This window comes from Myxine glutinosa, chromosome 6 (assembly GCF_964187855.1).
Source record: "Myxine glutinosa chromosome 6, kmMyxGlut1.1, whole genome shotgun sequence".
Taxonomy (NCBI): Eukaryota; Metazoa; Chordata; class Myxini; order Myxiniformes; family Myxinidae; genus Myxine; species Myxine glutinosa.
The window spans coordinates 63,727,577-63,744,024 of record NC_136266.1 but is presented as its reverse complement, the minus strand read 5'-3'; the positions used below and the strand labels follow the sequence as shown (position 1 = coordinate 63,744,024).

At 43.4% G+C, this 16,448-nt stretch overlaps 1 protein-coding gene across 2 annotated transcripts in view; it reads right to left on the bottom strand.

Annotated features, from left to right (window-relative positions):
* Window positions 1-939: 939 nt before the first annotated feature.
* Window positions 940-16,448, bottom strand: part of KCTD18 (potassium channel tetramerization domain containing 18) — a 74,882-nt gene continuing 59,373 nt past the window's right edge. For both annotated transcript variants that reach the window (XM_068120224.2, XM_068120225.2), the window contains exons 4-6: window positions 3,810-3,904; window positions 3,354-3,456; window positions 940-3,092 (exon numbers count right to left, since the gene is read on the bottom strand). In XM_068120224.2, coding sequence (XP_067976325.2) covers window positions 2,528-3,092; window positions 3,354-3,456; window positions 3,810-3,904 — 763 coding nt within the window. In that variant the 3' untranslated portion in view covers window positions 940-2,527. The remainder of the gene's footprint in view (window positions 3,093-3,353; window positions 3,457-3,809; window positions 3,905-16,448) is intronic.

Here is a 16,448-nt window from a genome sequence, read left to right as displayed (position 1 = left end):
ACTCCGGTTTGTGTGTTTGTGTGCGCGTTTGTTTGCGTGTGTGTTTGTCTGTCCGCTCACTTATACTTGCCCACAAACTGAATTTAAACGATTTCAGCATAAGGCTGCAGCATAACAAAATGTGAAAAAAGTGAAGGGGGTCTGAATACTTTCTGAATGCAACACACACACACACACACACACACACACACACACACACACACACACACACACACACACACACACACACACACACACACACACACACACACACACACACACACACACACACATCGATGAATCACCCTACCTGTGAAACATCAGCATGACAGTTTATACCTGGGTCGCGATTCGATCCCAGGCTAGACAGCTTAGAGGCGAGTGTGCGTACCTCCCGGAGTCTAGGGTATCCTGTCAGCCGTTGCCGAATTTGCATCTTTACCAAGCATTTCACCTTCCCCCTCCACCCCCTAACCCTCCTGCACTCCGGTATGTTCTTCGACACCACACACCCTTCTTTCTTGTGCGTATGTAATATGTAGATATAATTTGCTAATGAAGGCACCATGGATATCATGTATGGCTATGACAACTGCATCCAATGTATTTGGTTTAGGGGTCGACATGAAACAACAAATTATTGAAGACCGAAACTATTCACATATAGGGTCCTTCAGTGTTATTAGTCCCCTATAGTACTGCAGCATAGCGAACCAATTGTTCAACTTTTCATAAAAGCACCAAAACTGGTAGACATGTTGACTAATGTATTCTGAACAATTCTGGATATGGAGCCACTCGAGATTGTGCCTTGGTCAGCTTTGGCGGCCATTTTGAAAAATGGCCGCCATTCTACTTTAACAACATGGGATATCTGTCATTGTTATTCGCTTTGCAGGTTTCTTAGAGGTGATAAATACTCCATGTGATGTGCAATTACAAATAAAAACAATACACATGTCATTTGTGTTGATTTAATATAGTTCCAACCATTGTATTGGGGGAAAAAATTGTCATTTTTATGGGAAAATCCATTTTCGCACACAGCATCGGTGACAGGTTCAGAAGTATTTTGTTGTGGTGGTGGTAGTGGTGGAAGTGGTGTTGTAATTGGTAATAGTGGTAATTTATAGAGAGGCCCAGTGTGATGCCGATATGAAGGAACTTTGCAGGTATTCAAATCTGCACAAACGCCGTAGATATCCCCGCCATAGTGGATGGGCTGTAGGTCGGGCAGACGGTCATTGTCGCAGCCTCCATGGCCATCTTCGGTTTGGTTGAACTCCACGGAGAGGTTTGGTACACCTATTTTTTTTTCTCACTGTACTTCAGGGCACCTTCACTGTGCACCACAGGTGTCTACTCTACCACAACTGATATATTTCTCGAACGTTTATTTATTTATTTATTTTAATTTTTTCCAAATTTTCTTTGTCTTCACTACTTCATATGATGATTGATACGTTATGATGTTGATATCATTAATTGCAAAAATTAAGTTTTTCATATTTTTCTTTAGGTTTTATTTGTTGACATAACTTTATATTGGCATATGCATTTCATAACTCGCATTTTTATCATACCTCAATTTATAAATATTACAATTAGAAGCTGTAAAATATCTTTCAATTGAAATTGTAATTGTCTTTTAGTCCTCAGACTTCTGTCATGTCATTTTTGCAATACAATCGAATTGAATCGAATTAAGTGGCCTTCAATGATACCTGCAATAATTGATGATACTTAGTTGTAAATTGAAAGGAAATAAAGCACCGAGATGCATGCTGTCGTCGGTGAACGTACTCGAAACATGTTTGGCGAATAGGGTTTTCAGTGATGGTGGCAACCTGATGTCAAGCAGCTATGCTTCTTGTCTGCCAGAAAATTATATATATATATAGGTATAGGTTAATGAAGATGTAGTGGCTGTGAAACCAGCTTTCTCAAACTTGTACCGGAAACTAAATGAGGAAAACATTAGGACCAATTTACAAAACTCACGATAAATAGTCGAATCCAATATTATACCATCCAATTATCTTTTCTACCACCATTGACCCTACGCAACGTAACCTTCATATTTGCAAATTACTGTTTCCAGGAAACCCACAAATATTTCCTTTCCTCTCCCTGATATTTTGCTCTTCGTTCATTCCCTCGCTTTAGTTTAGCAAACTTTGCCCCACTGCATCATCGTCAGAATATTGTCTTTTTACCCTCTGTCGTCTTGCTCTTCTTCGAGCTCTTATTCTTCACTATACTTATCGCAGAACAACATCTCAAATATCCTCTCCTCCCAAAATAGGAAACTCGACCAATCAGCTGACATCCAGTTTCATCGACAAGCCTCCTTCCCCCACCCCTGTACCTAGGCGACCTCACCCACTGCATTTTTTGTTTATCCTTATGCATATGCACGCACAGATGTCACGGATTTGTGTGCTTTATGAACACGTAAGTCCCAGCATGTACACCATCTATTCTGCACTTCCAGCAACATAGTTCATATAAATAACGTTTCCTTTTAATGATAGCACTCATTGTACCCTCAGAACTCAGTGGAATCTGGCAGACTTGAGGTGGTAATAATAGCCAAAGTGTCCCCATTTCCATGGTCATTGTTCTTATTCCGATTTCCTGCCGTGGTGCTTTCACCATTATGAGAGTTATGGGAAGCACACTTCTGCCCTCTATTGTTTGACGAAGACGGAAAACCTATCGGTGTTCTCTTCAACTTCACGGGCTTGGGAGGACGTGCCTGCAACCTCTTCAGCAGAGGCACAGCGACAGATCGCCGACTTCCAACTTGTTCCAAATGCTTGTCAGAAGATGAACCTTTCTGGAGAGTCGAGCTGCTGTTACCCGTCTGTTCAACGGATGAGCTACAGCCGGGCAATGGCGGGTGGGTGCTAAAGATCGCAGACACCTGAAGACCATCTGCCGATATGTTCTTGCGAGCCTTTAGTCGTATCTTTGTGGGGCGAGGGTTAATGGTTCTCTGAACATTTGAGGAGGCATTCAAACCCGTTACTTTGATATTTGTGCTGGTAGATGAACCAGAAGCACGGACGCGGTGGATAATAGCCTCGGTCAGTGGACCCTCTTGGCACCTCCTGAATCGAAATGATAATGACATGGATTGGACAATGTAGCACATGTTACAATATAAAACACATTCAAAACAACCTGGATTATCCCAGTTGAATACAATTTTTGTATTTTTGGGTAGATTAGGCACATTGTGACGACATCATATCACAGATCAGAAAGTAACCACAAATGACAAGGAACGACTTAACTTAATCTCAGTTCAACTCTAATAATGAAAGAGATGATCACACGCAGAATGAAGTGTGTTCTACAAGTAGGCTTACCGCTTTTGAACTGGGGGAAACACATCATGATGAGACTTCAACGAACGACCTTCAAGTGTCCAACACTCGACGAGTTCACGTGGCAACCTCCAGTAACTGATGCCTGAAAGCATAAAAATATGCAAAGCACTGATAAGCTCGGCTTCAAGGAAGCTTAGTCAAGCTCTAATTGATAACCCCCGCCAAAGCTAATTACACTAGAAACCGGAATGATGGCAAATACTGTACCTTCTTTAAATTTTCCTTTCGTAAAGTTATAATGAAATGATTGTCAAATGCGGCTCGACTGCTCATTGATAAATGTAAACCAACATTAAATTAAAATTGAGAAAATAAATGTAAGCTTTCGTTTCAACAACACCAGGCTCGTGGCAAATATTCCAAAGAGCAGCGAATGAGAAATAAATAAACCCCTTTGCACTTTGACAGAGTGTTTACTCCAAATATCAAGCTCACCTTGTCCCTGCCAGGAACCAAAAGCATCCATCATGTTGCCAAGTTCAGATGCCGAGTAGTAACACCAGATGTACTGCAGGTTATTCCCCGCTTCACTGTGAGTTTAAAATGAGGAGGGCAAAAGGATCAACGAAATGCAATATTCTCGACTTGACCTCATTTTTGTAATACTGGAAGCTGAAAGGTTAAACAATTTGGGCTTACAGGTCAAAAATAAATTGTGTGAAATAATGAGTCGCAGTCTCTGTTTATTATGCGTAACAAACCATACAAACATGTTCCGAACATAACACTCCGCTCGATTTAGTATAGGTAATGGAGAAAAAGTGCAGAAAACCAAAGGACAAGAAAAGAGGTACTCATAATTACAACTACTAACAGAATACCCGCCCTACTGACGATCTTGTTCAAGCAAACAACACGTACCCCTGATGCATCCCTGTATTTTGGTGGTGTATAGGCAACAGACCACTGCTGATAGATAGTAGATAACACGTACATGCACACATGCACCACAGCCCCATTATTACTTATGTATGAAGCTCAATTAGTGCTTCTTTGTCCATTTATGAAAAATATATATATATTTTCAAAAACTAAGAAAACAATGAGAGTTCATAGAACACGTTACCCCATGCAGTGTTTAAATTGTACTTCAATTTGAATGAAATGATGATTTTAAAAGTCTTTTTTTTTTATTCCAGATGTTTAGCACTGTTGAAGCAATTTTATACACCACCCTATTTAACATGTCCAAGTACTGCTAAATGGAAGGGTTTTGAAAGTGCAAAGAAGGGGATTTGTGTTCTACAGTGTTCAAGTATATAATTGACTTTAAATAAAAAAACATTGTAAAATTCATATAAATGAATTTATTCCGGAATTTACCACCATTTTTTTTTTTACACGTGTATAACATCACCCAATCAATTTACGTGTCTAGAACACCACCCGATTTATCTACCACATTATATTAATCATTCGGGCCTGTTGTATGTGTTCTTTATGACATCTTAAAAAAGAGTAACTTTCCTCTTTGGAATAATTTAAAATTTAGTTTGAATTCCACAAAAAATAAATATATAATAATTATCTCACTCCTCTCTGTACGTGCGCAATCAGGACAAATTCAGAACCAAAGTACGGTTAAACGGCAGGTTTGTTTTTCCATTTCTGTTCAAAATATAACATTTAATTTAAATAAGTTGTTCCTCCATCAAACTGACATTTATAGACAGATGGATGGACTGATATGAGCGAATTGCTCAAGCCCACTTTTCATTTCGTGTGAGTGGGGGAAACAACTGAACCAAATCCAACCAAATTTTGCATGTTCCCTAAGGGTATCCCAACTATGGCTTCCGTTGAGGTATTATATCTGGGAGAGGGGGTTCAGGGTTGGGGGGAAGACCCCATTTCTCTCTATGTAAATGTGTATCATATAGTGCCACCCGGTGGTACCTGGTATTACAAATAATGTTCTTTTTATATAAAATCAAGAAAGTTGAAACAATTTGATAATATGCATTGCGGTGATGTTGAAATCTGAGCAAGATTAATTCGGGATTTTCAAAAAGTTATACGTCACTCGTTTTAACCAAAGAATCCAACATTGAGCTTCAGAGCGAATAAGACGCGGTTTTTGCTCACGCCATATGCAAGCAGCAAGGATGGGCGATGAAGGTGATGCAAACAGACTTCAAAGAGGATGGAAGATGATCTCGTGGAAATTATAGAGTGAAGAGAGCAGAATGTTTGGGAAGTACATAATGTTGTCTTTTGATTAAACCGGTCAGTGAAGCGATGGGTACTTTTGCTGGTATAAAATAAAAGAAACAGGATTAAGTGTTTGATATTTACAAATTGATTACCACAAGGCAAAATCACGGGACACACAATCCTGACCGTAAAGGACGAAGGCAATATTTTTGCTCGAAAATTTTGACAGCACAAAATCGGACAATAGGTTCTGATTTAATTACAAAAGGTAAGCCATCAATTCAATTAGAGGTAGATGAACAAAACGTACGACTCAAAACCCAAAAAGCCAAACATTTTGTGTTTCAAACGTAGTTTTAAACACACAAATTTAAAAATAACCGAAAGAGGAACAAACATAGTCAGAGCTTTTCGTCTTGCAGCTTGTCAGGATACACACAAGAATACCGGAAATGCAGATGCAAAAGAAAACAATTTATTTGCTCAGACAAATGGGGATTGGCTCTTCAGACCGTTACTGACACGAACATACACATCATGGCGGCGAGGCGCAGAGCAAACCCGAGACATCCCATTATAATGGATTCTGACCAGAACAAATGCAGTATCTGCACAAACTATTTTTGGTTGCAAAGAACAGGAGGAGCTCGTGTGTGAATAAGTGTGGCTTCAAGAACACGTAAATGTGCTTTGGTACGTGCACGCAACACAATCTGGAACCATTTGGCGTGATAGCCTTGTGCACATTCAGGATTGTTCAGGAGGTGCTGACCGATGACGAAATCACTGTTTTGAGTAGGCATTCTTGTTGGATTCTTGCATGTACAGGTTGGTTGTATACGACCAATCTCCAAGTTGTTCCGGATTGCCAATGGGAAATGCTGCCTGATCCGGTTCTCCAGTCTGAGGGGTGTGCGACCTACGTACCTGGCGTCACACCGGCACTGAAATTCATAAATAGCATTGTTCAGTTTTGTGGTAGGGATCACATTGTTATGGACTGAGGGAAGCAATTTGTGGGGAGTTAAAATCACACCAGTTGCAACAGAGTTGTAACACCGTGAAACCGCCTGCTTCACCTGTTGTTCAAACTGAGAGATTTTACCTCTCCATGGCAGCTTAAGATAAGCCGGACACTTATCTGGTCCAAAAACAGCATCCTCAGACCGATTGGTAGTTTTGTGTTGTATGAATACACAGATGAGTCGCATAGGGTATCCGTTGTCACGCAAAATGGTTTTTATGTGCTATTTTAGCAACAAGTCGGCAAGGTGAACAGATGGCTCACACTCTATTAACATGGGTGATCATAAGAGCAATCTTGTATCGTGTTGAGCTGAAGAAATCCCACCCATGTGGACTGCCCAGTCAAGGTACACTTGCGGTAGATTGTAGTCAATAATCCATCCTTAGTCTTTTCGACTAACACATCTAGGAAGGGGAATACATTTGACTGCTCTGTCTCAAACTTGAACTTTAATGCGGGACGGAGAGCATCGAGATGTGCGAGGAAGTCAGTGCAGATGGTAGCAGTATCGAATATTGCAAAAGTGTCGTCCACATATCGAAAGTATATCGTGATTCTTAGGTTCACATTCAATTCATGGAAGAGACTTTTCTCATGAAAGCCGCCGAAAATGTTGGTGAGCGACGGACCTTATGGTGATCCCATGGCTACTCCGTCTACTTGCGCATGCATGTTGTCAATGAAGCTGAATTCCACGGCTCATGTTGTGACGTTTATGAGTTCCACAAAGACAGTTTCAGAAATTCCTATTGACGTTTTAAAGACGCATCGTCGCATCGATATAAGATGCATACTTGGTGCGCATATATTTCTACATGCGCCAACCCATACATACAAGAATTCCTGCTCAAAACAGTGAATCCACCAACGGTCAGCACCTCCTGAACAATCCTGAATGTGCACAAAGCTATTGTCTGTCTGTCTGTCTGTGAACAAGACATCTCAAAAAGTTGTGGACAGATTCGAATAAAATTTTGCAGAGATGTAGTGTATATGACATGGACGAAATGATTAGATTTTGGTGAAGATCCGGATTCGGCTAGTAGAGTTTTTTTTAACTCTTTCTTCACCAATGGGAGATATGGCCAAAAACTATATATAGCAGGATATCTCAAAAAGTTGTGGACAGATTTGGACGAAACATGGTGGACAGGTTTAGTGTGTGACAAGGACGAATCGATTCGATTTTGGTGAAGATCTGAATCTGGATTTGGACACGATAATTATTTAATCTCCAAGTGGTTCTTCACCATTGAGTGATAGGGCTAAAACCGATACATAGCACGATATCTCAAAACATTATGGACGGATTTGGACGAAACATGGTGGATCGATTGGATTTGTGACAAGGACAAATAGATTTGATTTTGGTGAAGATCTGAATATGGATTCGGACACGATAATTATTTGATTTTTAAGTGATTCTTCACCATTGAGAGATCGGGTGAAAAGCAATATATATATATATAACATGATATTTAAAAAAGTTCTGAATGACTTGTGACAAAACTTGGTGGATGAGTTGGGTAAGTGACAAGAACAATCCGATTAGATTTTGGTTCATGTCCGAATCCAGATCTGGACTATTAGTAGGATATAAAACGAAAACTGCTCAGTCTGGCAGAGGTTTGTGCTCTACCGAGTGGCATTCTAGTTCTGACCCGATTCCATTATCATGGGAGGTCTCAGGTTTGCTCTGTGCCTCGCCGCCGTGATGTGTATGTTTGTGTCAGTAACAGTCCAAAGAACCAATCCCCATTTGTCCGAGCAAATAAATTGTTTTCTTTCTAATCTGCATTTCTGGTATTCCTGCATGTGTACCGACGAGCTGCAAGACGAAAAGCTTTGACTATGTCTGTTCTTCTGTTATTTTTTAAAATAAGTGTTCTACCAAACGTTTAAACACACATATTCATAAATTTGAAAAATCGTGCACAAAAGGTGGTGTGATGGCACACATAAATCTCAGGCACGTAATGCCGAGGCAATCACATGTTCATCACTTACTCCTTGTGCACGATCCTGAATATACAAAACTACAGGGAAACTGGAATAAACAATCCATCTTACTGACATAATGTTTCTCAAGCTGGCACAACATCTCCTTCCAAGAAAACGCTTTATTCCAACAACTCACGCGTGATACATTTGTCATTAGGAGTCAAGAGAAAAAATAAATAAATAAACAAGTCTGCTCTCTTTGCTATTTCATCTCTTTCGAACATGTAAACACTTACTGGGAAAATACCCTCTTCCCTTTAAATGCATAAAATCATTGTTCAGGGTGGTCATGGGTAAATTTGACAACCTGATTGACAAGACAATCCCAATTATTGCCAGGATCCATGACACAATTTACGATGTTCAACGCCCTGGTCCCCATGAAAGATTGATGGAAATGCTTCAAAATGAATCCAGTATTACACCCCACCTGAATCATACACAAACCCATCCTGCTTGCACATCACATCACAAATCCAAAAGAATGAAGCTGATTAATTTGACAGAGCCGACGAGGATATAATTTAGATACCAAATCAAGACAATGTTGGTCAAGTTCAAAACTATACAAAAATATGCATGATACAAGACTGAGCATTAAACAATGTAGCCTGCCTCATTGGGGTAGATCGATCACAATATATCTGTGAATGAACGATCTATAATAACGCAGATCTGCATGTACATGTGCACACACAAACACGCAGCCGTGTGTCGATGTGTCCAAAGACAGGCATGCAAACAAAGTGCACACACACAGTGTTTAGTACCAGTGTTCAGTACCAGTGTTCCAATATAGCTGTGGAATAATAAACTGCCCCAATCAGAAATTAACAAGTTAGACATCAAAACAAGAAAACTCCTTACCATCCACAAAATGGCTTACAAAAACCAGTGCATCCCAAGAATGTGCCTGCCGAGACGAGAGGTAGGGAGGGAGCGGACTGATGAAGCTCAACCAGGTGCACAGAGCGACAAGTGTAGGACTAGCTGAGTATGTGAAATGCTCAACAGCCTATCGGATGCAATTTCTAAACAAACATAAACACAACAAACCTGAAAAAGTATCCCTAACTCACCTTGCAAATAATTTCCAAAAACAGGTGTGAATAGAAGATGCTGCACAGAAAAATGAAACACCAACAAATACAGCCCCAACAATTGCAAAAAAGACACAAGAAATATCAAGAAATATACACCAACAACTAGGAGAATGACAAAAGAGCAGGGAAATACAAAAAATAATTGGACAGTGTGGGGATAGACAAAGAAGGCTCATTGGAATGGCTAAGAAGAGGTCAGCTCAACTAGGACGGCGAACGAATCATAATAAGTGTCGAAGATCAAGGACACTACAACAATGGATTAAAAAAGATGGCGGGACTGAGCCAGACGGACAAGTGTAGATTCTGCAAGACAGAAACAGAAAGTACTAGTCACCTGCTCTCGGGATGCAAAGAACTATTATCAGAACAACTTTACACACAATGGAACAACAAAGTATGCAAAGCGATTTAGTGGCAAATCTACAAAAATTTAAACATCCCAGTACCAGAAAACTCATGAAAACACGAACCAAGGGCAATCATTGAAAATGAGGACATCATGCTCATGTACGAACTAACCCGAACCGTAACAACTCAGGAACACGAATATAAAGACAGCATTGCTGATCGAGGTATCAGTACTCAGCAATTTTGGTGCAGAAATCAAGGAAATGACGAAATACTTCCCTGCAACGAAATACTTCCCTGCCTTGACTAAATTCCCTGCAAATGTCTGGTGCTCATCTTCTGCTCCAAATGGTTCTTCTGTTCATTTGCTTATTAAAGTGGACATCTCTCTGGCCATTCTCAGAGAGCCTCCTCAGCGTCGATGAGTCTGGCATTTCACTCAGGCCGACTGGCACGGTGTTCAAGCAGCCATCAATCATCTGGACTGGTCTGCCATCTCTACTGCCTCTGACATCAACTCTTCCTGCAAATTCTATCAAAGTAAACTGCTCTCTTTCATGCACAGATTTATGCCATCTAGTCTTCAGTTGTTAGTGTTAGGGTTAGTTGTTAGGTTAGGATATATCCCATCCTTTCCTCCTGTCCATGGTACACTGAATATTTTGGTGAGGCAGTTGTCATGAAACAACTTGCTTTTGCCTCTTCGAAGACTAATCCAACTGTGGGCAATCTCAGTTCCTTTCACAAAGCTCGGAACAGTGTGTGTCCACCCTCAGGAGGGTAAAGAAACATTAATTCTCCACTCTCAAGACTGAACTCTCAAACCTGTCTCCCTCCTCCAAATCATGGTAGCATATGGTCAAATCTGTTTCTGGTGTTTGTTCCCCTTCCTTCCCCTCCCTTACCTCAAACGGCTGCACAGCTGACACTGCATATGAAAAAGCCGAATGCCTCAACTCTGTGTTTGCCTCAAAATCTTGTGTCCCGAACCCATCTCTCTCTGTACCCACCTCACCCAGTCTAACCCAGTTGCTCCTGGACTATGTGTCCTCCTCTCCTGACAAGGTGGAGAAGTTTCTATCATACCTCGACTCTGATTCTGCAACTGGACCAGAGGGCATCAGCCCACGGGTCCTAAAATCCTGCTCTGCCGCTCTATCTCACCCTCTCTCTGTTCTCTTCACACTCTCTTTTGCTCAAGGTCACTTGCCATCTGCTTGGAAATCAGCAAACATTACCGCTTCACACAAAAAGGTGCAAAAACATATCCTTGCATCTACAGACCAATCAGCCTGCTCCCAATAATCAGCAAGGTCATGGAATCGATCATCGCTTCTGACATCAAATCCTTCCTCTTCTCCAAAGGCTTTGATTCATCATTCATCAATTTGGATTCAGACCAGGTCATTCTACTCTGGACATGCTGCTTCTGCCTCACCAATGGATTGAGGTCCTCAATGCCAAACAGGAAATCAGAGCTGTCTCCCTTGACATATCTTGTGACATACGGTCTGGCACCCCGCCCTGCTCACCAAACTCTCCTCATATGGTATCCATGGAAATCTCCACGCATGGCTTGCAGACTTTCTTTCTGGTCGCAGTCAACATGTGGCCCTGAATGGAATTCTCTCTTCTCCCCTTCCTGTTCAGGCTGGAGTTCCTCAAGGTAGTGTTCTGGGCCCTGTGCTTTTTCTGGTCTTCATTAATGATCTCTCTGACTCTCTGCAAAATCCTCTCTATCTCTTTGCTGATGACTCCACTCTCTGCCGCTCCATACCCCAACCGTCAGATCGGCAGGCAGCAGCCACTTCACTCTCTGCAGACCTGTACAATATCACAAACTGGTCAAACAAGTGGAACATGTCTTTCAATTCTGACAAATCTCACACACTCACTATGTCTCTCCGAAAAGACCGTCTGGACAACACTCCCATCTACTTTCTGAACAATCCTCTTGAAGAAGTTCTGTCACTCAAGCTTTTGGGTCTCACTATCTGCCATGATATTTCCTGGGAAAACCACATTTCCAAGCTGGCCTCCAAAGCCAGTCACAGACTGGGCATCCTCCATCGTGTGAAGTCCTTTCTGGGCACTTCTGAGCTCCTCACCACATACAAAGCATTCATCCGCAGCTCAATGGAATACTGCTCTCCCCTCTAAGGCTGGTGCTCCTGCCTCACACCTACCTCGGCTTCATGCTGTTGAAGCGAACTCCGAGGGCCTTTCACTTACTCACCACAGGCAGGTAAGTGGTCTTTCTGTCTTCTGCAGACTCCTCTCCGGTCCCCCTGCTTGCTACCCCTGCTCTGTCCCCCAAATATTCCTGCAGGATTCTCTGCCAGCAACCCTCTTCTGGTGAAACTGCCAAAATCAAGACTCTCTGCTCACCTTCACCCTTTCAATTCCTCTTTTCTTCTGCCTCTGGAACAAAGTCCCACACTCTATTCAATCCCTCTCCTCCTTCCAGGTCTTTAAAACAGCTGTTCACCACCATCTCTTGTCATCCCCCATCCAAAACCTTGATATTTTCTACCCCCGTGAAAACACCTCAAATCCACCTTTCAATCTTCAACTTCTTTCCTAAAATTCTTAATAGTGAAATTCCAAGTCGTGTTCATTTGCTTTATACCGTGCACCCCTCCCTCCTCCCCCAGCCCTCCCCCTTCCACAGATCTACCGACGTCCTTGTTCTTTACTGTTGTTGTGTCGCGTTGTTGTTGGTGGTTCAATGTGTTAGTTCGTACATGAGCCTCGATTCTGTACACCAACATATTGTTACGGACACGACTTTGATGTTATGCTGGGCCGAGCGGAATGGCCGCCGTGTTCGCACAAGTTACCCGATTATACTCGAACGTTGACTAAGTCGCGCTATGCTAAATCAATGATGGAAAGGACACAACGGCTGGATTAAATTGACACGACACCAGGGGTACGGTTCTCAAGACCTCCGGAGGAGGTTATAATATTGCGGAAGGTTAGATTACAACGACAAGAGAGACAGCATAGAAAGGTGGGCACTTAAACACGGTCTTATCTTAGCCCCGACAGACGACAGATAAACAGGACAAAACTGACTCACACGGGGATTGATGGCAAGGAAGGCGGGTAGTCGATGGCTCAAGGTGCACTCTTGGCTCAGGGCAGAATCGACCCGGTCCGGTCCAGAGATGCGGGAGGTCTCTCTCAGCGCTAGAAGGTGACGTTCTTTCTCCAAGCTGGGGGCGCATCTGACCTCACGTCCGGTAAGTGGCTGCGCATATCCGGCGGGGAGTGACATGCCCTCGGCTAGTTAGCTCCGCCCCAGATGGAATCGGTCCGCCCTTCTTATTGGGTGCGGGGGGGTTACCGGGCTCCGCCCTTGACGAGGAGCTGACAGTGAGCCCCTTCGTGGTAACCCCGTCGGAGCGCATGGTCAATGGCGGCTAACCAAGCCGGTGTGAGGACGCACACTCCCCGCACGCCGTTGTTGTAGTTGTTGTTTCATGGGGAAGATGGGAGGAGGTATGGGGAGGTCCTATAGTCTAGTAGGAAGACTAGGTCCCTCTGCACCCCCCGGAGATATACTTCTAATCAGTGTTTCTAGATTGGAAAAAATGTGTAGAAAATGACTAGCTATGGCCCCAAGCTGAAAAAATGTCCCACATACCATTTTTATGCAAATTACTGCTGCATTTTATGCAAAATTATGCAAATTTTATGCAAATTTTTGATGAGGAGTAGAGTTTAGGGGTCTTTGAGGGCTTCATCGAGGTGCTCTCGGTTGCAAGACTGGGTCATTCTGAGAAGCACAGCAGGGTCAGAGATCATGATGTTCTCCTCCTCAGTGAATCTCTCCATCAACAGCCTCTCCATTGCCTCACACACTGTTTTGAGGCAAAAGAGGGACTTTGCGTAGGCCTTTCCACTGAGAACACCTTTGAGAGATCCACTTGTTACTAGTTGTGCCTCAAAGAGAATCTCTGCATATCCAGAACCACGCATCTTGTGTCCAGTGAGCATCCCGATGTAGTTCATGGATGTGTGGAAGGGTCCAATCGTTACTACATGACTAGCAAATTCATTTGGCCAGCGCCAGATGATGGGAAGGGCTTTCATGCAGACACCCAGATCAAATGTATTCAGGACCCATCTCTGACCCACCTCAGCAGTTGCTGCCTCGGAACGCTTCAGTAGCTCACGAACAACTGCGTTGTCTGTGATCGGTTGGTGGATAGGCGTGCAGTAGTCGACTGTTGATTTGCTGGGTGGGGGAGAACCAGTTGCAGAGGTGAAACCCCCTAGCCCAGGCACAGGCTGCAGGCCATTGCCATGCCATGCAGGCACCAGGCACAGACCGATCACAGACAACGCAGTTGTTCGTGAGCTACTGAAGCGTTCCGAGGCAGCAACTGCTGAGGTGGGTCAGAGATGGGTCCTGAATACATTTGATCTGGGTGTCTGCATGAAAGCCCTTCCCATCATCTGGCGCTGGCCAAATGAATTTGCTAGTCATGTAGTAATGATTGGACCCTTCCACACATCCATGAACTACATCGGGATGCTCACTGGACACAAGATGCGTGGTTCTGGATATGCAGAGATTCTCTTTGAGGCACAACTAGTAACAAGTGGATCTCTCAAAGGTGTTCTCAGTGGAAAGGCCTACGCAAAGTCCCTCTTTTGCCTCAAAACAGTGTGTGAGGCAATGGAGAGGCTGTTGATGGAGAGATTCACTGAGGAGGAGAACATCATGATCTCTGACCCTGCTGTGCTTCTCAGAATGACCCAGTCTTGCAACCGAGAGCACCTCGATGAAGCCCTCAAAGACCCCTCAACTCTACTCCTCATCAAAAATTTGCATAAAATTTGCATAATTTTGCATAAAATTTGCAGCAGTAATTTGCATAAAAATGGTATGTGGGACATTTTTTCAGCTTGGGGCCATAGCTAGTCATTTTCTACACATTTTTTCCAATCTAGAAACACTGATTAGAAGTATATCTCCGGGGGGTGCAGAGGGACCTAGTCTTCCTACTAGACTACTAAACTCACTACTGGTGCCATACAATCACATTCTGGTGCAACGAAGAGTCAGAATTAATGGAAACGAGTCCTTAACTGACATAGACTAAGAATAACTAGCAGGATGTCCGAAAGTTGTCTACGTGAGATGCGGTGGACCTGGGCACGACATTTAATGGGGTAAAAAGGGGAAGGTCGGTTCTACAGAGTGTTATTTACAGGCAATGGGACGAGGGAATGGGGGATTGGGGATAGTTGGGGAGTATTGGGGAAATAGGGGAATATTTACAAGCGGATATGGAGGCCAAATGCCATATCCGCAACATTGCACCCTTCTCTACCCTCGGGGCGTCCCGACCCGATAAATTTTTACCTATTTTAGTGTGGCACTCAGATGTAGTTCCCTCTACTATTAACTCTACCCTGAGTGCGACAGTTTTACAGATATTCACAAATGAGTAAATATGTCCCCCTGCGACGTTGCACCCTTCTCCTCACAGAAACACGCCCACAGGATAACCGAATCGCGGAAAGAATTCGCAAACTAAACATACAGCCGGTAGGGAGCATTATTTACAAGACTACGCTGATATTTACACTACGATCCAGGACCTGTTTTTGGAGGAACACATGCAGATGTTATGCATAGAGAGAGCACGCATGCCAGCATCGATACACCAACCCACGAGTGCTCTGTGGCCTTACGGCCTTTAATAATGTGCAGAGCACCCCGTCCAAGCACCAAAAGCACCACCCCAGCACCAATCGGTGCAGTCACCATTGTTCATTAAAATAAAAACAACAACCCCTAACCCTGCAGGTGTCTCTTGCTCTTCGTGTGGTGCACTTGGCCTTCTGGCTTCTTTAAAAATAAAGAAAGGCGCCAACCGCGTCCATTTCTGTATTGTGGCCTTCAGGGGGCCAACTAAAAGTGGTTCACCTGTATGGCATAGGTGCCACGTTGACCCATAGGTCCATCCACGGGTGGTGCTTGGCCGCAAAAGAACTGCGGTCCATTGTGGGTGGCCACAAACATTGCGGTCCATATGGTGTATCGATCCAGGCAGCAAGCAGCGAAAGTGCAGGCCCACAACTGCGGAGCCAGCACCTCTCTCTCCTCTCTCTCTGCCCCAAAGCCAGATCCTCGGAGGTGGGAGACAAAAGAAGAAGACAAGTGAGTAAGGTGGTAAGGGCGCAAAAGTGCACGCAATGTAAGGTAATGCACACTGGGGGCACATGGGAACCAGGTGAGACAGGTACGTTCCTACCGTACGCCCCCCCCCCCCCACCAGGTAACCTACATGGCCCCTCCCTTACCCCTTACTGTATCCACAAAACACAACACTACCCATAAACATCTACTTTACAAATCAACAAACGTCCCTACTGTCTTCCCCGTTCCTCCCATAAACCAAATTCGTCTTCTCTCCCTCC